Source organism: Hydra vulgaris, chromosome 01, assembly GCF_038396675.1.
Source record: "Hydra vulgaris chromosome 01, alternate assembly HydraT2T_AEP".
Classification (NCBI taxonomy): domain Eukaryota; kingdom Metazoa; phylum Cnidaria; class Hydrozoa; order Anthoathecata; family Hydridae; genus Hydra; species Hydra vulgaris.
The window spans coordinates 21,271,557-21,297,457 of NC_088920.1; the positions used below are offsets into that span (position 1 = coordinate 21,271,557).

A 25,901-nucleotide genomic window follows, 5' to 3' on the forward strand; every position below is an offset into this window, starting at 1 on the left:
AATTTTAAACTCACCGCTCTGTATCAGAGTTCAAACAGAATAACATGCGGTTTTAGAATGGCTTTTATGCTGAATAAGAGACTGAGGTAAGCGAGGCCTGGAACGCCGATGACAAATTTGCGTTAGTTTTTAGAGTCTTGATGAACCAGAGTTTTTGTTCATAAAAAGTTTTGCGTTTCCATTTAGATGATGCTGATAGAGGGGTTGAAGTAAAAGCTGATATTTTTTGTATAGTTATTATTGTTGGTGTTTAGTGTGTATTAGTAAGTCTTTAATAGATTTTAAGTTTGTATGTACTGATAGTGGTTTGTGTGGAAATATGTCCTGTAGTTGTAGGTCTGGGTCAATCATGTTTCAGTTATTAAGAATAATGCTGTTGATTTGTTGTCCTATGGGAGTATATGGTGTAATTATCGTTAGTCGTTCTGTATTTTCCTGCGCTCGCCTGTTGTTGATGAGTTCATGTTGCGTTTTATAAAGCGGTTTTTTAATGTTATTGTTGATGATGTGCAGAGGTTAGTCCCTAAGTTATGTTATGCGGTTTTTTAATGTTATTGTTGATGATGTGCAGAGGTTAGTCCCTAAGTACTAGTGTCATAGTTAGGTAATTAAGTTATTTTTTTAGGTTGTTAAGTTCTGTAATGATAGTGCAGTATCTGAGAGCTTGGCTGTATATGGTGCCCGGTATGGTGTGTGTAGGATGATGTGAGTCATAATGAAGTAGTCCTATTGTGTCAGTTGGTTTTCGGTAGATGGTCGTGTGAATGTTCCCTTGATCATTTTTGTACAGTAGTATGTCTAAAAAGTTTATTGATGTTGCTGAGTGATTAAAAGTGAATTTGATAGTTGGATGAATGGTCTTCATGTAGTTACAGATCTGATCTAACACTTCTATGGGTCCTTGAAAAATGAAGAATATGTCGTCAATGAATCTTCTGTAGAAAGTAATGTGGTTCGGAAATTGGTTAGTGATTCGTTCGTCAAGCCTCCCCATGAAAAAATTCGCATAGCATGGCGCAACTCGTGTGCCCATTGATGTGCCTGTCAGTTGATGGTAGTGTTTGTCACTAAAGGAAAAAGTACTGTTTGATAGAATTTCTTCTATTAGGTCACCTATGATACCCGGGGATGGGCAGTCAGTTGGTCTATCTTGTATTGGTATGAGCCTCAAGTAGTGTAATGCTGCGTCTATGCCATCTCTATCTGGGATGTTGGTGTAGAGTGATGTCACGTCAGCCGTCACAAAGATGAATTCCGAAGATTGAAGTCGTATATTTTGTAACATGTTGAGAAAGTGTATACTGTCTTTAATGTAGGCTGGTAGTGATTCGACTAGTGGTTGTATGAATTTTGTCAGGTATTCTGATAGATTGTCCGTTGGTCCGCTGCATGCGCTGACTATTGGTCGTAGCGGAATGTTAGGTTTATGAATTTTTGGAAGTCCGTAAAATAGTGGTGGTCTACATGGTTAGTGGGGAAGTGTTGAATTAAAAAAATTAAAATTTTTACAGTGGCCTAAAGTTGGAATATTTTTTTCAATAACCTGTTTTAAGCAATTGATTTTTTGAGATACCAATGCAACTACGCGCAATTTTAATCTTTTAAATGAAAATTAGACCCACAGCTATGTTCTGATGTAAAAAAATTCAAGTTGCTATGTTGGCTTCATTCGTTACGGCTTTTCGTATTTTTTGCAATTTCTGTACTTTTAGACTATAATTTCTAGAAAACAAAGTACATTTTTTTTTTCTTTTTTAAGGAAAATTTGGGACTGGCTGTATTTCAACAAGTTGTCAAAACTTATTAAGATAAAATAATTTTCCAATTATAGCTTCAAAAAGTTTGACCTAATGCAAAATAAGCATTTTGATTAAAATTCGTCCAAATTTTAAAGTACCACCATGGCCAAACGCTAAATATTTAGACCAAAAAACTTTGGATTTGTCATTGCATTTATTATAAAACTTCTTTACTGTTGTAAATTTGTTTTTATTATTCTGCACGCAACGAAAAGGCAAATTTTTTTTTTTTTTAAATATCAGAAACTTTAATATTATTTTTGTTGTTGAAAAAAACAACTTTATATAAAGATAATATGGAGTTTAACTTTTTTTTTGTTCATTACAGCTAAAAATATAAAATAAAAGTCTTGCTTATTTATTTAAAATCGTGCTAAGCTACTCATCCAAATATTAAGTTTTAAAAAATATCTACTTTGAATAACTATGATGAGAGAACATCTACTTTGAATAATTATGATGAGAGAACATCTACTTTAAAACATCTACTTTATGAGAAAATGTCTACTTTAAAATACTATCCTTTAGAGTTCTTTTACAAGTAAGGGGTTTTCTACAAATTACGTGACGGAATTTTTAACACTTTCAGATCCCTTCTTCCCCCCAACTTTCTTACGACATTGTAACTTTTTAATAACAAGTTCCGTATGAGTTGTCACAAAACCACTAACTCCTCGTCTCCCTTCCCCCATAGAGCATGACGTAATTTATGGACAACCCCTAACTTACACTGAACAAACACTTCATTACGCTTGATGAATACATTGTTAATATTAACACCCATTCACAAAGTATTATTATTCTTATTTAATACTCAATCACAATTTTGATCCGCGCTTTATTCATGTAAAATAAACCTTTTGATTTTAGCGAATAAATTAACATTTTATTGATTTGAAATTTACCATTTTATTAATATGAAATTTACCATTTTAATCGATTTGAATTTTATTGACTTGAAAGCTGGTTTAAAAATTTCACGCCTTCCTTACATCGACAAAAAGCAGTTCTACAAATTGGCGATGACAGAACAGAAAAGTATGATAAAAAAAATAGGTAGTTTTTTTTTATTAATATTTATAATAATAACAGTTGTTTTTGTATTATATATATGTATAATTTTTTTTTAACACAACATTATTTTTAACAAAACATTCTTAAATAATAAATTTTTAAAATTTATTTAAAAATTAGTTATAAAATATATACAATTTCAGCCATTAAGATATATATATATATATATATATACATATATATATATATATATATATATATATATATATATATATATATATATATATATATATATATATATATATATATATATATATATATATATATATATATATATATATATATATATATATATATATACATTAGCGGCATAAAGTCTTTCCCACACTCAGGAAAAACAAAATAAAAGTCATTTATTTTTATTATGCAAAAGTTAAAGCACCACCAAACAGCACCAAACATGACTCAAATGATATAAATGCATAGCACTTGTAAAAATACAACACAAATATAAAAAAATGTTAATACTTTGTGTGTCCACTACGCGCGTCAATGACTGCCTGTATGCGCCTAGGCATTGGCTGTACCAGCTTTTGGACTGTGGAAATTGGGATTGCATGCCAAACAGACTACAACTGTTGCCACAATTCATCCAAATTGCTTTTTGCTTGCTTTTCTGCACCATTCTGAACTGTTCCTCCCACAAATTTTCAATGGGCTTCAAGTCGGGACTTTGTGGTGGCCATTCAATCACATTGATGCGTGCGGTTCGAAAGTATTCAGTAACTTTTTGGGCTTTGTGGCAGGGAGCATTGTCTTGTTGGAAAACAAACGTCTTATTCCTACCAAAAAGCTTGGTGGCAGATGTTTTAACTTGTGTTTTGAGTATTTCTATGTACTTGTCTTGGTTAACAGTGTCTGTATAACGATACAGCCGGCCAACACCAAATCCCGACATGCAACCCCAAATCATAAGAGAACCTACACCATGTTTCACTGCTGGTGCAACACATTGAGAACTAAATCTCTCACCAACTTTCCTTCTAACATACACTCATTTTGCTGCACAGAATACAGTAAAACAACTCTCATTACTCCACAACACTTTATTCCACTGTTCAACAGTCCAGTTCTTGTGTTGTCTTGCAAATGCTCGTCGCTTCGCAATATTGTCTGGGTGCAATAATGGCTTTTTGAAAGCAATTCTGCCATTCAACCCAGCTTGCTGAAGGCGTTTCCTTACGGTTCTTGCTGCCAGATTGATGCTGTGCGTTTTCCCCTTGTAACTGGCTAGATCAGATGCCGTGTCGATGCGATTAGCCAGACTTACCCGAACCAAAAGCCGATCTTCCCGAATGGGGGTATTGCGTGGTCTGCCAGAACGCATTTTGTCTTTTACTGTCCCAGTCTCTCTCTCTCTTTTGATGGTGTAGGCAACAGTCATCAAGCTACACTCTAAGAAAAAATCCGTTATATACAACGAACTGCATCTGTCGCTATTGCACCAACGGGTTTTCCGTTATGTTAACGGATTAAAATTTTAACGGATTGAAGTTCGTCGATATAAATCCGTTGAAATTACGGATTTATTCCGTTCGTGCAACAAACAATTCGTTAAAATAAAGGAATTATTACGCTGGGCGGCTTTTGCTGTTTTGGTAAAATAAAGAATTTACTACGTCATTGAATTGAATAGTTTATTATTCCCTTCATTAGAATTAGAAAGGAATTAAGCCAGATAAAAATGAGAATTCATTACAAAATAGTCCTTATTTTTAGTATATAGATTATTTTATTATGATATTCAACATCTGATACAAGCAGTACTACTTATACTAACTAACTTGATCGGGAGAGATGTTTTAGCAAGCTTTAAAAACGTTTTAACTTTTTAATTGAAAACTAATTAAATATTTATAATAATATAATTCAATATAGAAACTTTCTATTACAACAAAAATTAAAAAATTTAAAATTATAAAAAGTTTCTTAATATATATTTTAATAATACAGTTATTATTTTCAAGGTCAAAAAACATTTATATAAAAAACACAGACATGTATACAATTGTTACTATTCTAGATTTCAATTTTTAATACTGTTGTGTGCACATGTGTGTGCACATTTCAATTCCAGCAACCAGTTGTCGGTTATTTAAAGATAAACAAACCTTAAAATACAATAAAGAAAATATTGAATATAAATGATATACCATAACACAAATTGGTAAATTTTTACTAATAACCCTGAAAGAAACATTTGTTGCTAACTTTTTATTTCTAAATTGCAAATAAAAATTATGTAATTTTATTAGTTCTACATTTCAATGTATTAAACTAAATTTTATTTAATAATAATAAACACGTTAAAAGTATTAATATTAGAATTTAAACTTGATACCTCATGCCTGAATACCACATGTCTAGTAGTAAGTAGCAAGTTCTATACAAATATAAACAAGCAATATATAAACTTATTTGTAACTAACATAAAAAAATTGCAATAAAAAAAAAAAGTTTTTCAACTAATTTAAACTTACTGTGTGATAGAGCATGACACGTATCTAAAATAGCAAATTATAAAAGCATATACAAACTTAAATATACAAATTATAACAATCCATATATAATCTTTGCTGTAACTAGCCTAAATAAACACCCATAGAAAAAAATGCAAGTAAACATTTTACAACTGATCAAACTTACAGTGTGATATTGCATGTCACGTGCCTAAAATTATAAAAGCATATAAACAAATTATATCTAAACTTAGCTGCAACTAGTTTAAACAAATATACCCATTAAAATAAATGCAAGTAAATATTTAAATTTGATACCTTGTGCCTGAATGAACCATGTCTAAAGTAGCAAGTTTAATACAAATATAAACAAGCAATATATAAACTTAGTTGCAACTGACATAAAAAAATTGCAAGTAAAAAAAAATAAAAATAGATTTACAACTAATTTAAACTTACCGTGTGATACAGCATGACCTGTGACTAAAATAGCAAATTATAAAAGCATATACAAACTTAAATATATAAATTATAACAACCCATATATGAGCCCATAAGATGCATGGTGGTATAAGTCACTTTTTTCAATATTTTGAGTTATTTCCATTAATTGCTAGCATTTTGTTTATTCTATTACATGGCAAAGTAGTATATCTCTAATGATATTGATAATGATGCTGGAACTGTTTTTTGTTATGCTCCTCACTAAACAGTTGTTTTTGTTCACAGCCATAGTGATATTAGTCAGACTTTTCAAAACTAGATATGAGTGACTTATACCACTATGCATCTCAGGGGCTCATATAAACTTTGCTGTAACTAGCCTAAATAAATACTCATAAAAAAAATGCAAGTAAACATTTTACAACTGATGAAACTTACAGTGTGATATTGCATGTCGCATGCTTAAAATAGTCAATCATAAAAGCATATAAACAAATTATATGTAAACTTAGCTGCAACTAGTTTAAATAATTATACCTCATGCCTGAATGAACCATGTATAAAGTAGCAAGTTCTATACAAAAATAAACAAACAATATATGAACTTAGTTGCAACTAATATAAAAAAATTGCAAGTAAAAAAAAAATAATAGTTTTACAACTAATTTAAACTTACAGTGTGATATAGCATAACACATGTCTAAAATAGCAAATCATAAAAGCATATACAAACTTAAATATAAAAATTAAAACAATCCCTTTATAAACTTTGCTATAACTAGCCTAAATAAACACCCATAAAAAAAATGCAAGTAAACATTTTACAACTGATGAAACTTACAGTGTAATTTTGCATACCACATGTCTAAAATTGCAAATTATAAAATCATATAAACTAGCTCTATGTAAACATAGCTGCAACTAACCTAAATAATGATACCCATCATTGATGGGTCTTTTGATGACATCAAAAGAAATGTTAACATTTTTAATTTTATAACTGATTTAAATTTATACCGTAAATTACTACATGTCACGTTTAAAATAGAGAATTACACAAGGATATATACAAGTCATATAGTCTTAATTATAGAAATAATTGTTCAACTAACCCTTTAGTTTATCATATTAAAAAATTAAAAATATATTCAATGCTTAATATAGAAAATTTAAAATAAGTTTAACAACCTTCGAAATTACAAATAACAGAGTATAATTTAAACTGCGTTTATCCATTTGCTTTCTCTACTAAAATTTAGTAAAAAAAGATAATGGATAAACACAATTAAAATTGTGCTTTTTTAAAATAGCTTCACATTTAGTCGAAATGTGAAGCTATTTAAAAAATGGCAAATTAAACTTACTGCAACAAACCTTTATCTACAATTTAAATATGGTTTAAGAAGATCGCCCTTTAAAAATTTATCATTTATAAATAAAGAACTTGACAAATATAAATCAAACAAACAAGACTTAAAAAAATAATCTACAGAGAATGCACTTCATAATTTCTTATAGAAACCCTTTTTAACAAAAACTTCAGTTGTTTTTCAACGGATTTGAATATTTAATCCGTTGAATTAACGAAATTTCGAAGAATCCGTTAATAGTTTATTTTACTCCGTTAATTTTGTGATTTTTGGTTACGAATTACTTCGTTAATTTATCGGAAAAAAGAAATCCGTTGCTTTTTCTAACGGATTGTTTTTAGAGTGTAACCTTTAATGATTTAGCAATGTCCCTGTAGGAAGTTCCTTGTTTTGCCATTACCACTATTTGCAGGCGTCGTTCAAGAGATAATGGGATGGCCATATCGATAACAATCCTATACAAAAAAGCACTTTTTTTTTTAATAACTCATAAAGTTATGTAGAAAATCATTGTTCACGTTAAGTTTAGTTGACAAGAATAAGAAATAAATTAGAGATTTGGTGTGAAATAATGATATATGTGTTATTGCAGTTAATTAGACTAATTATAACTACTAATTATAATTAGTAATCAATTGATAATTATTATGGTTTTAAACCAATCAAAATTGTAGTAAAAGTTATAGAGTGATAATATGTGGTATACAGCAGCCACAAATTTCAACAAATATGCGCAAAAACATCCGAAAACTATATTTTACTTACCAGTATAATACAGATTGTATTGAAGATAGTGGCAGGTGTCTCAATCAACCAACAATAGCAACTAAATTAACAAGTTAAACTATATGAAAACCGTTGCTAATAACGCGGGAGATGTCCAATTAGAGATTTAGATCAATTCCCGAAGGAAAAGCTTTAAAAAGTAATATACCAAGGCAACCTAAGTACAAGTTGTGTAAAATCCAACAGTGTGGCAAAGGCTTTATACCACCACTGTATATATATATATATATATATATATATATATATATATATATATATATATATATATATATATATATATATATATATATATATATATATATATATATATATATATCTTTAAAAGTCATATCTTGTTATACGATATGTATATAAATAAATTGATTTTAATGAAAAAGGCATCGTATAACTATTTTTTTAAATATATTTTAGATATAATAATATATTTACAATATTTTGTTGACCTATTGTGGTCAGCGTCATCAGGTAATGAAAAAAACGCTATAAAACAACATAAAACCAACCTTTTAAAAAAGAAGACATTAAAAAGCATAAAATATAAAAACCAATCAAATAATATAATAGTGACGTCAGTTGAACTTTTGTCAAAATTGGTCCCCAAGTTTTTGTTTTCACACTATCACCGTCATCTCTATTTAGAGCAGTTTGCCCAATACCTATCTCGTGTCGAATTTTTGCTTTATTTATCTCCAGGGATTCTCTAAAAAACAAAACATCAGAGTTATATTTACTTCACCTCCCAATTTAAATAACATACTATGCAACAACAAAACAAAACTACCACCGAACTTGAATCCGGGTGTTTACGAGCTTAAATGCTCATGCGGAAGTATATATATTGGTGACACCAAAAATAAAATCATTTCAAGAAGTGCGGAACACCAAAGAGCCTGTAAAAATCAAAAATGGTCGAGTTCAGGAGCCACGGAACATTCTAGAACATACCGTGGTACTTTTGATTGGCTGAGTCCTAAAACCTTGGTAGTCATTCCAGAATACAGGATAAGAAAAGTTAGAGAATCCCTGGAGATAAATAAAGCAAAAATTCGACACGAGATAGGTACTGGGCAAACTGTTCTAAATAGAGATGACGGGGATAGTGTGAAAACAAAAACTTGGGGACCAATTTTGACAAAAAATTAACTGACGTCACAATTATATTATTTTATTGGTTTTTATACTTTATGCTTTTTAATGTCTTCTTTTTTAAACGGTTGGTTTTATGTTGTTTTATAACGCTTTTTTCATTACCTGATGACGCTGACCACAATAGGTCAACGAAATATTGTAAATATATTATTATATCTAAAATATATTTTAAAAAATAGTTACATGCTGCCTTTTTTATTAAAATCAATTTATTTATATATATATATATATATATATATATATATATATATATATATATATATATATATATATATATATATATATATATATATATATATATATATATATATATATATATATATATATATTAGGATGGTTCAAAAAACAATTTTTTTTTAAATAATCTGTTCCACTTAACTGAATGTCTTTTTTATAATACAAAAACACTAGGTATAAAATTTTTTTTAATAAAAAACATTTTAAGGGGTGCCTAAAGACCCTTGAAAATTTGACAGGTCCCTAATATTTTGAAAAAAAAAGTTTTTTCTAAAGTATGTCAACCTGGTACTCATAAGAAGCAAAACTATATAAAAACTTCAAAAATGATAATCAATTTACATTAAAAAAATTCTTAAAAAAATTATTTTAAGAAAACTTAAAAATATTGATGTTTTTATTTTCATCTTAAAAGCAATAGTTTTTAGGCTATTATATCTGAAAAAAATATTTTTTATGTAAACTGATTATTATTTTTAAAGTTTTTATAATTTCGCTTCTTTTGAGTACCATGTTGACATACTTTAGAAAAAACTTTTTTTTCAAAATATTAGGGACCTGTCAAATTTTTAAGGGTCTTTAGGCATCCCTAAAAATATTTTTTATTCAAAAAAATTTTAAACCTAGTGTTTTTGTATTATATTATATTAGCGGAATCATAAAAAGCGATATAAGCGACCACTTTCCAATCTTTTTCATTTCGCGCTTTTTTAAAAAAGGAAAAAAAAAGCAACGTACAAAGGGAAGTAAAAAGGCAGATTAATGATATTAATATTGAGGCGTTTAGAAATTATTTACTCAAAGTAAACTGGAAACAACTCAATAATTGCAAAGATGCTAATATAGCTTGTGATTTTTTTTACAATGAGTTCATTAATGCTTACAATAAAGCGTTTCCGATGAAGGAAATAAAAATTAAGCTTAAAAGCCTGCAAAGTCCCTGAATTACAAAAGGGCTTATTAAATCTTCAAAGAAAAAACAAAGACTTTATGAAAAATTCTTAAAAAATAAAACTTATCAAAACGAAAAAAAGATATAAAATTTACAAAAACCTGTTTAAAAACCTGAAAAGAAAAGCTAAAAAAAATTATTTCTCAAAATCACTACAAAATAATATTGGTAATAACAAAAAAACTTGGAATATAATAAAGGCAGTGATAGGACAAAATAAACAAGATCATGGTAATACTTTACCAAAATAAGTATACACTGAAGATGAAAAAACAGTAATTAATGAGCGAAAAGTTATTGCAGAGAGTTTTAATAATTTATTTATAAACGTCGGTCAAAACCTAGTAAATAAAATAACTCCCGGAAATAAAAATTTTAAATCGTATATTAAACAAGAGGAGTGTGTGATGGATGAGCTTGAAGTATTTCCTGATGAACTTCGTTTTGCTTTTAATATGTTAAAATTAAACAAAATCTCAGGTCTTGATGACATAAGCCCAAGGGTTATTAAAGATGTTTTTGTTATTATTGAAAACCCCTTGCTAATTATTTTTAATCTTTCATTAAAAATGGAATTTTTCCTGACCTTTTAAAACTAGCAAGAGTAGGACCAATTTTTAAAGACGGTGATATTTCTAAATTATCTAATTATAGATCTCAATACTTCAATGTTTTTCTAAAACGTTTTCTAGTTTAGTACAAAACCTGTACTAAACTAGAAAACATTTATTGCAGAGTTCCACAGGGATCTATTCTAGGCCCTTTATTATTTATTATCTATATAAACGATATTTACTTATCTTCTAGTGTATTAAATTTCAATCTTTTTGTTGACGACACTCAGGTTTTTTATACCCACTCAAACATAGAGTCAATCTTTATCACTATGAATCGTGAGCTTGACAATCTCAATGAATGATTGAAAGCCAACAAACTATCTCTACATATAACTAAAAGTAAATATCTTCTTTTTTCTAAATCCTCCAAATCTAAAACTTTGCCCCTAAAACTCCCAAATAATTCAATAGAAAAAACTAAATTACAACTGACAAACTGCATTAAATTTTTACGCGTTTTACTTGACGAACAAATAGGTTGGAAAGACCACATTAATTTAATAGAAAATAAAATTTCAAAGAGTATTGAAATTATGTACAAGACAAGACATATGTTGGATAAAAACTGATTAAAACATTTACTTTTCATTTATTCATAGTTATATTAGTTATTGCAATATTGCGTGGTCAGTACTTATCCAACAAAATTAAAGCGTATCTTAAATAAAAAACATGCAAGCCGCCTTATATTAAATGCTAATAAATACACCAGTGCCAATCAACTGCTTAGAAAGCTTGCAGTGCTTATCAGTTAAATATTTACATTATTCTTTTATTCATGTTTAGATTTAAGTATCGTATGCTGCCAAATATTTTTAACGACCTTTTTGTTATTATAAATCATAAATATCAAACAAAACATTCATTGCATAACTATCAGGTACCAAAAACCTTATTAAAGCAGTTTAGTTTCTCAAAAACATGCCGAGGGCCACATTAATGGAACTAAATCCTTCCAATTGAAAGTAAAACTATAATTTCACTTCAAACTTTTAAAGTTATTTTAAAAAAACAGTTACTTGATTATGACATATCTCAAATTCTATTTTATTTTTATTATCTACTTTTTTAATTCTTAACTTTTCTTTCGTTTGCTTAAAAGCAAAACATTTTTTTTTTTGCTTATTTATCTAAAATTGTATTTATTTCTTTTTTTTTATACATGTATATTTTTATGTATGTAAAAATATTTTTTTTTTTATGTATAAAAAAATGTAAAATGTTTATTTAAAAGTATTTATACTATTTTGTTGATATTGTAAAATTTAATGACAGATTTATGATAGTGTAAACGATACAACGGGGCTAGATGATACGACTTTTGTCTTCTGCCTGCTCCGGTCATGTCTTAACTCAAAATATTTTGTAAATAACTTATAATAAAAATGACAAAACAAATTTAAACAAATATATATAGAACACATTTAGTTAAGTGGAGCAGACTATTTTAAAAAAAGGTGTTTTTTGAACCACCCTAATATATATACAAATATATATATATATATATATATATATATATATATATATATATATATATATTTGTATATATATATATATATATATATATTTTGAAATTATAGATAAATAGGCTTTTTCAATAACGTTATTGCAATTTTTGCCCCTTTAATTTTTTTTTCTCAGTGTTTTAAAAGTGTCTGTCAGAATAGAACTTAACGTTCCGTTTAAAGACTATGCAATATTTCTTTCATCCATTTTTAATTCATTATTGTTATTGTACATTTTAATTCATCAATAAATAAATCTTCGTGTGTCATAAAAGTTCTTTTTGTCCGCCCTACGGCTTTCGACTTTGTAAAATGTACAAACAGGTAAATTTTTGTATATTTTTATTTTAGTTTTTTTATTTCTTATATTTTTATATATTTTTGTATATTTTTATATATTTTTATATATTTTTACTATTTTATTGTTATTTATTAATTTTTTCTTTTCTTACTTTTTTTTTTTCAACAACTTTAAATTCATAAAAAATCGTAATAAAGTAACAGTAATTGTTTAGCATGATATACGTTTTAAAAATAATGCATACATAATGTGCAATGAAAAAATATAGAACAAATATCAAAGAAAAATATCAAGAAATAACAAAATATCTAGAAAAACATAATACCAGGAAAATATCAAGAATAAATCTCGTCAGTATATATAAAAAAAATTTGTTTACCTTAAAATACTTTCTAAAATACTATTTTTATAAAAACTTAAGATTAGAATCCAACATACACATGTTATAAAATGTATGTATTAAGAAATCATTAGACAAAAAAGTGTTAAAAATAAAAAAAATGTGTCTTCGATAATAAAATGATTTCTTTATTTCTTTATTTTTTGAATAAAGGGTAACTTAATTCGAAGAAAAGATCAAAGTTTTTTAAAACTATTCTGTTTCAAAGAAAAGCTCTTCGAAATCAAATACTTGAATTTCCAAAAAAAGAAAAAGGTTGCTGAATTAAATTATCATCTTTAAAGTTGTATTTACTTTTTTTTTTTTAGGATATATAGATTATGAAAAGAAATAGGAGATGCGTTAGTTTTACATTTGTACATAAAACAAAGTGTGTTAAAAAATTTCAGCTGATAAATATTGAGAATGTTCATTTCAAATAAGAGAGCCTTGGCATAAGCAAATCTATCTTTAAAATTGATTACCCGAGCAACATGCTTCTGCTGACGATAAAGTGGTAATAATTTAGACTTATTAATATTACCCCAGGAGATGTTTGGATAATTTGTATGGCAATAGATAAAGAGGAAATATAGTTGTAGTAAAGTTTGTTTTTTTAAAGTATTTATTGCTTTATACATTATTCCTATACGTTTAGCAACTTTGTTTCACAAAAATTCAATGCGATATTTCCAGCTAAAGTTTATTTGCATTTTGTCTGTAAAAAAAACGGCATTTCGTTAGGCAGTAATTTCTTTTTAGAAGTTGGATGCAAACGTGTCTATTTCATATCGTAAATATTAAGTGATAATTTATTAATTTTAAACCAGTCACTCATTTTTGTCAACTCAATGTTCATATTTTGAAACAATTTTGTTATGCGTTTATGAGATAAAAAGAGATTATTATCGTCAGAAAACATGATAGTCATCAAATTAGTGGCTTAAGGGAGATCATTATTGTAAATAAGAAAGAGAAGGGGTCCTAATATAGAACCCTGAGGGACTCCACAAGTTAAATTTAATAAATCGGAAGAAGCAATTAAATTAATATCAAAGAACTGTTTATAATGGTTAAAAACTTTTAAGTAGCATTAAAACGTTTCCTTTGATTCCATAGTACTCTATTTTTTTAAATAGATTTTTGTGATCAATTTATTCAAAGGCTTTCGATAAGTCAAATAAAACTCCTTACAAAAATTGAGATTTCTTAAAAATTTCGTCAATACTGCGGGTAATTTGGAATATCGTTACTAATACGTCAAAACGTTATCGATTACTGTGATATAACGACACTATTTTGAAAATAATGGTTACCTGAGTGTTTTACTATGTGATATCAATAGTTTTTGCTATATATTTGTTTTATTACTACAAGTAACATTTCTATTTTATTGACTAAAATAGTAGTTAGTTATTTAAAGCGTCGTTTAACTTGGGTTATGCATTTTGTGAAAATATCATCATTTAAGATATAAACTACTGCCAAAATGCTTAAAAACATCAAAAATGTTGAAATAAAGATACCTTCATGAAAAAAATTTTAGATAAGATAACAAAAAAATTGAAAGAAATAAAAAGGTTAAAGAGCCAGTCAGAGAAAAATCATATAAATGAGAATATAGTTCTTTGAGGAGCAGTAAAAATTTTTTGTAAGATTGTATCATCTAATAAAATCTCATCTATTTAGATAAGATTTTATTTGTCAAAAAGTATGACAAATCATTTATTTTAATAACTATTTATTTTAATGGAATGAATTATGTAAGAAATATTTACTTGTAATTAAAGTAATTTTTTCCTTGATTTTAATTGCGTATAATTAATAATATTTGTACGTTTTTATCCATTATAAATTCAAATAAATTTTGTAAATTTAGTAAAAGGATAAGTTGATTTAGTATAGTAGGATTTAGTGAAATCCAACAATGCCAAATAAAGCAAAGATAGATGATAATAATCTATAACTTATGTGCTTCCTTTGACTGAAAACTTGTTTAAGACAAATTACTGTTTTCCAAATGCACGTTGCAGCACCAGGCTCTGCAATTACGGAAAAGGTTTGCCCCACCAATTCAATTTTTAGCAGCAAAAGACGCCGACGCAGCTAAATAAACTGCATCTCGACCGTTTGTTCAATAAAGAAATATCTCCTGAAAGAACTATTCAACTAAAGTATCTGGCGGGCCTCCAATTACAAATGCCTCAGGTAAATAATTATACTTAAATAATGTTTACATATATTTTCAATCAAAACCTTTAAAAAAGAGAAAAATTGGGTTTCGAAAGAATATGTTTTACAAGTTTCAAATCACTTGAAAAAAAAAAAAAAATTTAAAAGCCTTACGCAAATTGCTGAACAAATCTAAAAATTAAGATAAAGTATGTTTGCTTTGGTTTCAGGTCGAAGTAGTGCCAAGCCACTATAAAGTGCGCCAAAATTGACCTCTCTAGCTCTTGTCAGCGTACAGTTAAATAGAGGACTATCAAACAATTGATTAAAGAAACTGATCAGAACTGTAAATCAAACATCAAGCAGCAAGATGGTAGAGCCAAGTTTTGTAAGAAACTCTCAATTAATTGAATGATTTTTTATCCTGCAGTGTCTTAAAAAATACCGACGGAAAAGGAGTATCTGGCACAGATCTAGTTGTTGCTCACTGCAATGAATTACTAAGTTTTGTGAATCATGTTAATCAATCTAGCAAAATTAATGTTAGATTTTTTAGTAAACACTGAATTGATGGTGGTGAAGGTTTTCTCAAGTTTTGTACTAGTGTTGTTAATATTGAGTTAAGGATTGATTTCAGCTTACCGCCTCAAAAACAACCTCTCACTCAAAGGACTATATAAGAGACTGGTGTTAAAAGACAAATTTTTGTTGCGGCATCAGATAATTTGCCAGAAACTTACTCCAACAATGAAAAAATCTGGTCACTGGTTGGCACAAAGGGAGGTAAACTAATTGTGGCTTCCGATATAAAAGTTGAAAATATACTTTGTGGTCTTCAAACCCATTTAAGTATTCACCCTTGTACATGGTGTGACGTCAAATCCAAGTGTCTTGCCAAATTTTGAAGCTTGCAAACACTGGGCTCACTCAAATCTAGCCTCGAGTCTTTTTAGCAATTTGGCAGGATTCTTGCTTGTGCTAAGTAATTTTAAAAATAATCCCAACAATGGAACTCCATCTCCTTACACAAGTTGTCAATCATCATTTCAAAATACTTAAAAGTGCTTGGATAGAAGTTTTCAAATAGCCAGCTACCCTTCACAAAGGATCTTCCCCAGGGTTTCTTTAGTAAAAAAACTTTACTTTGAAACTTGTGATCGAATATCACAGTAATAGGTAGCGTTTTGAGGTCTAGCTAAAATCTAACAAAATATAAACTCATACTGCCATAAATTGTCAACCAGTAAACTAATCCAACTTAAATTTTATCCAGAGTTTGGTGTGGCCATATGCTATTATCACTGCATATAATCGGCGTTTTTAGGTCAGCTAGGTTGGCATTATCCGTGCTACTAACCGTGCTTGATCACTCCAACTCAAATACTCTGTTTGAAACTATGAAGTCTAAAATTTTCATCTTGAGATGTTTTCCTGATATTAAATCACAAAAAATGTTGTACTTAATCCTCGACTGCAGTTATCTTCCATGCAGTAATATTGTATCAGTATTTAATACGGTATTTTTTCATCTTTAATATTAGCTGTAATATTGAATGGCAAATTCATTTAAAACGATGTTTTGAAAAAAAAAATTTATTGAACAGGGCCGAAGACACGGATTCGTTATAAAAGTCTTTCATATTTAGAATTTTTAAAAAACAAATATAACAAATAAAATAAGGTCTTTCAGAGAAAAAACCGGGTTTCCCTCCTTCTTCCTCGGTATCGTCGGCTGTGTTAAATACATTTTATTGAGGTGTATTAAGTAATCTCATTTATTTGATGTAACCAATGCGATGTTTCCCTTTAATAAGTTCATCCGGGAAAACTCTTAATAACTTTGTAACGCAGTTAAAAAATTATTTTTCTTTAATCTCTATTTAAGTTTACTCTTTTAATCTCAATTCGTTCAATAAAGGTTGCAGGCATATTTATGGGTATATAACGCTTTTTTCAGGTGAATAAAAGTAGCATAGTTTTGTTTTATTAGTTTTTATAGTTAACTGATTACATTTGAACCAGGTAGAAATGTTTTAAAGCTCGTCATTCTTTGTAGAAAAAATTTTAAAATTCTTTATTAGAAAAAAATAAGTTTGCGTTGTCCGCAAACATAATACTAAGTAGATTTGAGGCTTTATTCAAGTCATTAACGTAAATCAAGAAAGTTTTTTTGCGGATTTGATCTAAAGTTTATAAATTTTCAAACTTTTTTTTATCTATTTATTTTACTATAAAACATGAAAATTTACAAGAATGAACTATGAGCTTATATAATTAAAGTAAGATCTTAATTAAATGTTTACAATCCAGTCAATGCAGTGACACTTAAAAAAAAAAGTGTTCAATAAAACATACAAAGAATTAAAATATAAATTAAAAAAATTATAATAATAATAAAAAAGATGAGCAAAGAAAACTAAAATAAAAACATTAAAGAGCAAATTAAAATAAAATAATTCACTAATAAATAATGATAGTATTATTAATTATATATTAATAACCATAATAAAAAAAAAAAGTAAGAGCATTAATAGGGTACCCCCTCTGATTTGAAATCTTAGTATTTTTTCAAAAAATGATTATTGGTAACATGCTTATAGTAAATTTAAAATAATGCATAAGTTTTGTTTTGAAAATTCATACTGTTGCCACGGTAACCCCTAAAAAACCATAAAATAACCAAAAAGAGACTTCATGTTGGCCAAAAACAAAGAAATAGGCACATTTCTAGCAATCAAGATTGAACCATAATGTTGCCATAAGGCAGGGCTATGATATGAGTGGAACTGATTTCTCATAACTTTTTGTTAACAATACAGCAGGACAACCAAAGTTCAAAGTCAAATTTTTTATCTTTTTATTAAAAAAAAATTTCATTTATATAACTTAATTAAAGTCTATTCTATTCATACCATAGAGTGTAATATGGTAAACACTTCCTGAAAATTTCATAAAAAAATATCATGCGGTTCTCCAAATATATCAAATTACTATTCTGAGAAAAACTCGATTAAAGTAAAAATTTTAAATACAGAAAGATTTTATTCATAAAATAGGTTTAAAAAGTAAATCAAAACTTCAAAATCCACGAGGTACATATAAGTCACCATCTTTTTTAATTATTTTGTCATTTTTTTTAACTTTTTAGCACTTAATATTTGTCGCCTTGACTTTTTATCAGGGTTCATTCTAACTTCGACATTACTTATAATTTCATTATTTAATGCTTTGCATCCTGCAATCATATGAAAGCATTGTTTTACATCCAGTCGTATTAAAATATCTTTGGCTCCAATATTAAAGTAAGCTGCATTGCTATAAATATATATAAAGTAAGCTACATAGCATGGCTCCAATATTAAAGTAAGCTGCATAGCTTTTATATAAAGTAAGGGTCATATACATTAGCTTCTAATTGGGTAAGCGAGACAAATGTTCGTTTTGGTATACGGCCCCAAATCATTCTATTAAACGATTCATTAGCATTTTGTGTTTTACCATGCAAGAATTCTTGTAATTCACAGTCTTTACATTCTTGTAAGACACTTCTCTTTAAATATATATCTTATTTAATAATAACGCCCATTGGTAAACCTGGTCTTGTTTTGGTATACGGTCCTGGCTTATGTTGTTGTATTTTTTTTATCAGCATTATAATTGTACTAACCTTGGTATCTACGTATACTTAGAAACATGGAAAGTTCTCCATTGTGCATATGCAGTTACATTAGACTTTTGGAGGCCTTGACACCTAACACTTTGCCACAAACAGTAGAAAAGACTCCGTTTAGCGATTAATGTACTTGTTTGTACCATGTACCATCGCAAGGTACACAAATATCAGTCAATGGTATATATTTTTTGCAATTTATTTGCAGTATTTATCATAGTTTGTTCTGCTACAGTTTACTATTACTTTTAGTAATTTTTTAAAATTTTTTTGGGGATAGGTTTAGGTAAATTCATATTTGTACAAAACCTTTTTATGCCTGCATATCAATAAGTTAATAATCGCATGCAATAAATTATTTGCTTATTAATATCAAATACTTTTTTAATAGTAATCATTGATAGGGGTGCAAAATTGACAAAGATAGTTGCAATATTTTTTCAGAATTTAAGATATAACAAGATAAATCATGTTATTTCATATTTCTTCTGCCTAATGAGAGTTTGGGACTATCACATTCTGGATACAGAAAAGAACTCAAAACAGAAATTAAATCAGCAACATCAATAATACGATAGCTAGATATACTAGGTTTCAAAACAAATGCATCTTTTAAGTCTTCAATTTTACGGACAAACTTAAGTAAGTTTTTGATATTAGGCTTCAAAACACAAGTGTAGCATTCAAATTCATTGATGGCAACTCAATATTTACACTATCAGAAACACATATTAAAGTTTATTATGTTAACAGATTTTATTTAAACAATCAATATAAGCAGATAAACATTTCCCAAAAATCTTTTCTTTTTACATTGAGCTTGTGTACGTTACTTTACTCGACAATCTTTCGCATTTCCCATTTTAACTAATAAAAATAAGCAAGTAAAATAACACAATAACTAGCTCAAATTGTCCTACTTGATGTACCAACCTTGATAAAAGTTTTACAATTATTCATAAAGAAGTTGTTCAAGCTTACATAATTATAATAACACTTATTTGGGTTAAAGTAGGTGATATGTATCGTGTATATAGTTTTTCAAATGCGTTGCTATGACGTTTGCTTGGGATATTATTTCGAAGTAGTTCATTTAAATACACAATTTTAGATAGGTTAAAATGCTACTTTTAATACATTTTTTATGATCCTACATGGGTAAAAGTTGTTAAAAATAAGGATTTTTTGTTTTTTTTGAAAATTTTGAACTTTTAAGGGGGAATAGCACCTTAATAAAAAAAGTCATTATAATAGTATTTAATAACATCAATATTTAATATATCAAAAATAATAATAAAATAATAATTAAATTAAAATTGCATCAAATAAAAAAAAAAGTTGCAAAATTACAATTATAATACGATAACTTCAATAAAAATTTTAATAATTGATAAAAACAATAATAAAAATAGTTATAATATAAACAGTTATTATAAAAATACACATAGCAATTGCAAAAATAATTATAACAAATTTATTTTTAATTTTTTTTTTAAATATATATTATAATTGTCTTTGTTTTGCTTGTTTATACTTTATAAGGTTCTGATTACATAATCTTATGTCCTTCGTTTAAATCCATATATTTCATTGTTAACATACAATATACGCATGTATAAACATACTTTTTGTAAGTGTATTTATGCGTATATATATGTATATATATATATATATATATACATATATATATATATATATATATATATCTATATATATATATATATATATATATATATATATATATATATATATATATATATATATATATATATGTATATATATATATATATATATATATATATATATATATGTATATATATATATATATATATATATATATATATATATATATATATATATATATGTATATATATATATATATATATATATATATATATATATATATATATATATATATATATATATATATACATTTTACAAGGTTTTCTTCATAATGTATTTGGAGTATTGTTCTATTATATTAAAAAATGATAAGTGGGAGACGTACCAATAGCGATTTTCTTTCGAAGGTATAGGTTTTCGATACCATCTCGAAGTATACATAAATATTTTTGAACAAACATTTTTTGATACAATGTAGTGTTAGCAGTATTGGTTTCATAAAATATTCTGTCAGAGTTTCTGCCTGTGGTTTGAGATTGCATTTGTTGGGTTAAATAGGTTTCTATATGCAGGCACGAAAATAGGTTTATCCTAAAAAACGATATAAATAAGTGAGCTATAATAATGATTAAATATAAACCCCCCTCCCCTCCTCTAAAAACCTTTAAAAAATTAAAAGAAAAGCAGAAGTGATCAATTCTAAAGAATTTTTTTTATAGTAGTGTCAGCATATTCAAATCAAATTCAAATTAATACAAGAATGTCCGCCAAGGTTGAATATTTCTGTATTGATTTGAATTAAATAAACTTAGAACCACTCTCAACCAGGTTTCAAAGATCAAAGTCACGGAACTATACACCGATCCAAAATTTCTAGAATTATGTAACTACCTTGGAAATTTTTTTTACTTATTTAAATCTTCAAACAGTAGAAGAGAAAGGGTCAAAAATGGAAAAAGTAATCATCCACTGTAAAGACTTTAATGAATTGCTTGACTATGTTTTTTGGATAAAAAGATTTTTTCTGACCATATCATCAAACATGGAACAAATGGTGGTGCAGGAGTTTTGAAGATTTCTGAAATAAAGTTATAAGTTAAATGTGGTGAACACTTTTGGTTCTCTCAAAGCTTCTTTTTAAGCATTTGCTTCTGCTGGCAATGATGTAAAGAGTGCAAAAAAATTTGTAAACGTCATTCATGAACCCATTCTTAAATCAGATGACACTGCTTTGTTTTGGATTTGAAGAAAAAGCAGCATTTTACATTATCCCCCGTAATGATGCCTTACGAAAGTTCAATGGTGTTGTAAAGACATGCTTTGGGATCGTTTTGGAACATGATTTTGATTTAAAAAAATTTCTTTTCTAGCATTTTTTCTTGGCACTTTCTGCAGCAAGTATGACTCAATAAGTTCATGCTGTTTTTTTCATACCAAGGATTTCGTCATGAGAAAAAACACTTCATTAGGAATTAATAGTGAGCAAAAAACTGAAGCTTTGTATTACTAATTTCAGAATAACGTATAAACGTCTCATTTCACATCCAGAATATGAAATTCAACTTTTAAAAACAGTTGCTGATTTTACCAGCAATCATTTGTAAAACTGCCTTAAGACTTTGAAAACAGTCCCTCTTAAATAAAAAATCATATATTTAAATGTATTTTTTGTTCTAGACAGTGAATTAAAATATTATTTATTTGTAGAAACGCCAAACTTTTTACTGCTATTACCTTCTTTATAATATTAAATTAAGTGTAAATAAATTATTTGTTGAGTAAATTTTTTTGGATAAGATGTTTTTATATAAATGTTTACATTTTTATGATCCTGATGTCATAGGCTTTCAAACCCCATATCTCATTTCAAATCCCTTATGCTAATTTTCCAGGTCAGCTCGAAGATGTTATCTTGATTTTTTGATAGGAGTGGAACGTTTGCCATAACCATTAAAGTTACATTCATAACCATAGTAAACTGAAAATTATGTTTTTAACTTAAAATTTTTTTTACAGTTTTTAGAATTCATTTTAGGTTCGTAGAACAAACACTAATTAAAAATATTTTTTTTAGGCCGAAATTTGAACTCAAAAACTCAGTTTATTTGTATTTTTAATTGTATTCTCTGAGTAATATAATTACTTGATATTTTTCAAGTTGTAAAGTTCACAAAGTACATTGCATAAGGTGTTGTTTACGAAACCTTTTTAAAATGCATGTAATTGCTATAGTATAAAGTAAAACTTTATTCAAAAAATTTTTCAAAACTAGTATTATTTTATATATATAAAAACTTTTTTAAAATTCATAATTATGCGCATTTAAAAAAAAGAGAAAAGATTAGTAAGAAGTTTATACATTTTACATAATAAATGAGATTAAATTTATTTTAATTGAAATTATAACTTTTTATAATACATCTAACCGTAGGTCTATTTTTACCTATTCAATCTTTTTTAGAGAATTTATTTTCACGCAAGAAACTACTTTGTGAAATTCAAGATTATTTTTCACATAATGCAAACGAGTCAATTTTAGTATTATATGGAATGTCGGGTGTCGGAAAGACACATATCGCCAGAAAATATTGTGAAATATCGTATAACTTCTATAAAAACGTTGTTTGGATTGACGCAGCATATGCGATATTACAAACTTCAATGAGAAACCAATGTCAAATATTAGGTATCGAGGTTCATGATTCGAAAGGAGATTATTTGAATATAAAAGTGATTATTGAAAAAATTCACAACTATTATAAAAATGAAAAAACTTTGTATGTTTTTGACAATGTCGACGATGAAAGTGTTAAAAATTTATCAATGTACATTTCAAGAAAACCAAATTCATTCACGTTGATTACCTCCCAATGGAGAACGTGGTCAAATAATGTAAATAAAATGCTAGTTGATATTTTTTCTTCTGAAGAAGCATTAGCGTATGTAAAACATAATACTAGAGAAAACAGCGACGAGAACATAAGAAACTTAATTAAAGAACTTGGTTATCATCCGTTTGCAATTACTCAGGCACTAAAATATATAAATATACATAAAATTTCGATAGAAAAATACATAGATCGATATAGATCAACACCAGCAGAAATATTAGACAATAATAACTTTCCGACCGAAGAAGAATCGAAGTCTGCAATAAAAGCAATTAACTTAGTTTTAATAAAATTAAAGAAAAATAAACCTTTTCTATTAAAAATATTAAACTGTTTATCTCATTGCGACGGTCAAAACATCAGTAAACAGTTTATAACACAAATCTCAAATCAAATTGAAACAAACGATGAATCTTTAATAGATGAAGCTATTGGATTACTAATGAGTTATTCTTTACTAAACTGTTTTGATGATAAAATATACACAATGCACGAACTTACACAGTTAACATGTAAATGCTTTCAAAAGAGAAATTCAAGCACAAATACATATCTTGATTTAATCGAAAATTATTTTAACGTTGAATTGAAAGATGTAAAAGTTCACATAGATTACGGAAATGATTTTGTTTTTCATTTTATCTATATGTTTCGCACTAACGGATTAAGATTTTCGGAAACATTTCATCATATGACGACTTCTATTCAAAAATTATTATTATGTAAAGGTTTATTTGAAGAAGCAATTGAAATATTAAAAGCTGTTCAAAGTTTTAATACAGAAACTTATGGTGAAAATAATACAATCACGCTTGATACAAGACATAATATCGCAAGCTGTTTGCAAGATAAGGGAAAATATAACGAAGCTTTAGAAATTTATTATTCTGTTGATAAAAAAAAAACTGAAATTTTAGGTATCAACGATCCGTCTACAATGACAACAAAACATAATATCGCATTCTGTTTAAACAAAATGGGAAAATATAAGGAAGCTTTAGAAATTTATTATTCTGTTGATAAAATACAAACTGAAATTTTAGGTATCAACCATTTGTCTACAATGACAACAAAACATAATATCGCACTCTGTTTGAACAAAATGGGAAAATATAACGAAGCTTTAGAAATTTATAATTCTGTTGATAAAATACAAACTAAAATTTTAGGTATCAACCATCCGTCTACAATGACAACAAAACATAATATCGCACTCTGTTTGGACAATATGGGAAAATTTAACGAAGCTTTAGAAATTTATTATTCTGTTGATATAATAGAAACTGAAGTTTTAGGTATCAATCATCCATCTACAATGATAACAAAACATAATATCGCAAGCTGTTTAAATAAAATGGGAAAATATAACGAAGCGTTAGAAATTTTTAATTCTGTTAATAAAATACAAACTGAAATTTTAGGTATCAACCATCCGGATACAATGACAACAAAACATAATATCGCACTCTGTTTGGACAATATGGGGAAACGTAACGAAGCTTTAGATATTTATTATTCTGTTGATAAAATACAAACTAAAATTTTAGGTATCAACCATCCGTCCACAATGATAACAAAACATAATATCGCACTCTGTTTGAACATAATGGGAAAATATAAGGAAGCTTTAGAAATTTATTATTCTGTTGATAAAATACAAACTGAAATTTTAGGTATCAATCATCCGTCTACAATGACAACAAGACATAATATTGCACTCTGTTTGAACAAAATGGGAAAATATAACGAAGCTTTAGAAATTTATTATTCTGTTGATAAAATACAAACTGAAATTTTAGGTATCAACCATCCGTCTACAATGACAACAAAACATAATATTGCAAGCTGTTTGGACAATATGGGAAAATATAATAAAGCTTTAGAAATTTATTATTCTGTTGATAAAATACAAACTAAAGTTTTAGGCATCAACCATCCATCTACAATGATAACAAAACATAATATCGCAAGCTCTTTAAATAAAATGGGACAATATAACGAAGCTTTAGAAATTTATTATTCTATTGATAAAATACAAATTGAATTTTTAGGTATCAACCATCCGTCTACGCTGACAACAAAACATAATATTGCACTCTGTTTGAATAATATGGGAAAGTATAATGAAGCTTTAGAAATTTATTATTTTGTTGATAAAATAAAAACTGAAATTTTAGGTATCAACCATCCGTCTACAATGATAACAAAACATAATATCGCACTCTGTTTGGACAATATGGGAAAACATAACGAAGCCTTAGAAGTTTATTATTCTGTTGATAAAATAAAAACTGAAATTTTAGGTATCAACCATCCATCTACAATGACAACAAAACGTAATATCGCAATCTGTTTGAATAAATTAGAAAATTAGCAAACGAGTTATTTAATTATTTGATCATTATATTATTTTTAATATATATAAAGTTTATCTGTTGATAAAATATAGTAATAGTAATAGTAACATATTTAA

General features: G+C 27.4%; 1 protein-coding gene across 1 annotated transcript; it reads left to right on the plus strand.

Annotated features, from left to right (window-relative positions):
* Positions 1–2,653: 2,653 nt before the first annotated feature.
* LOC136075197 (uncharacterized) lies at positions 2,654–25,872 on the plus strand. Its single transcript, XM_065787657.1, has 2 exons — positions 2,654–2,855; positions 22,999–25,872. The coding sequence occupies exons 1-2, from the start codon at positions 2,717–2,719 to the stop codon at positions 25,800–25,802; spliced, it is 2,943 nt and encodes a 980-aa protein (XP_065643729.1). The 5' UTR covers positions 2,654–2,716; the 3' UTR covers positions 25,803–25,872.
* Positions 25,873–25,901: the final 29 nt, after the last annotated feature.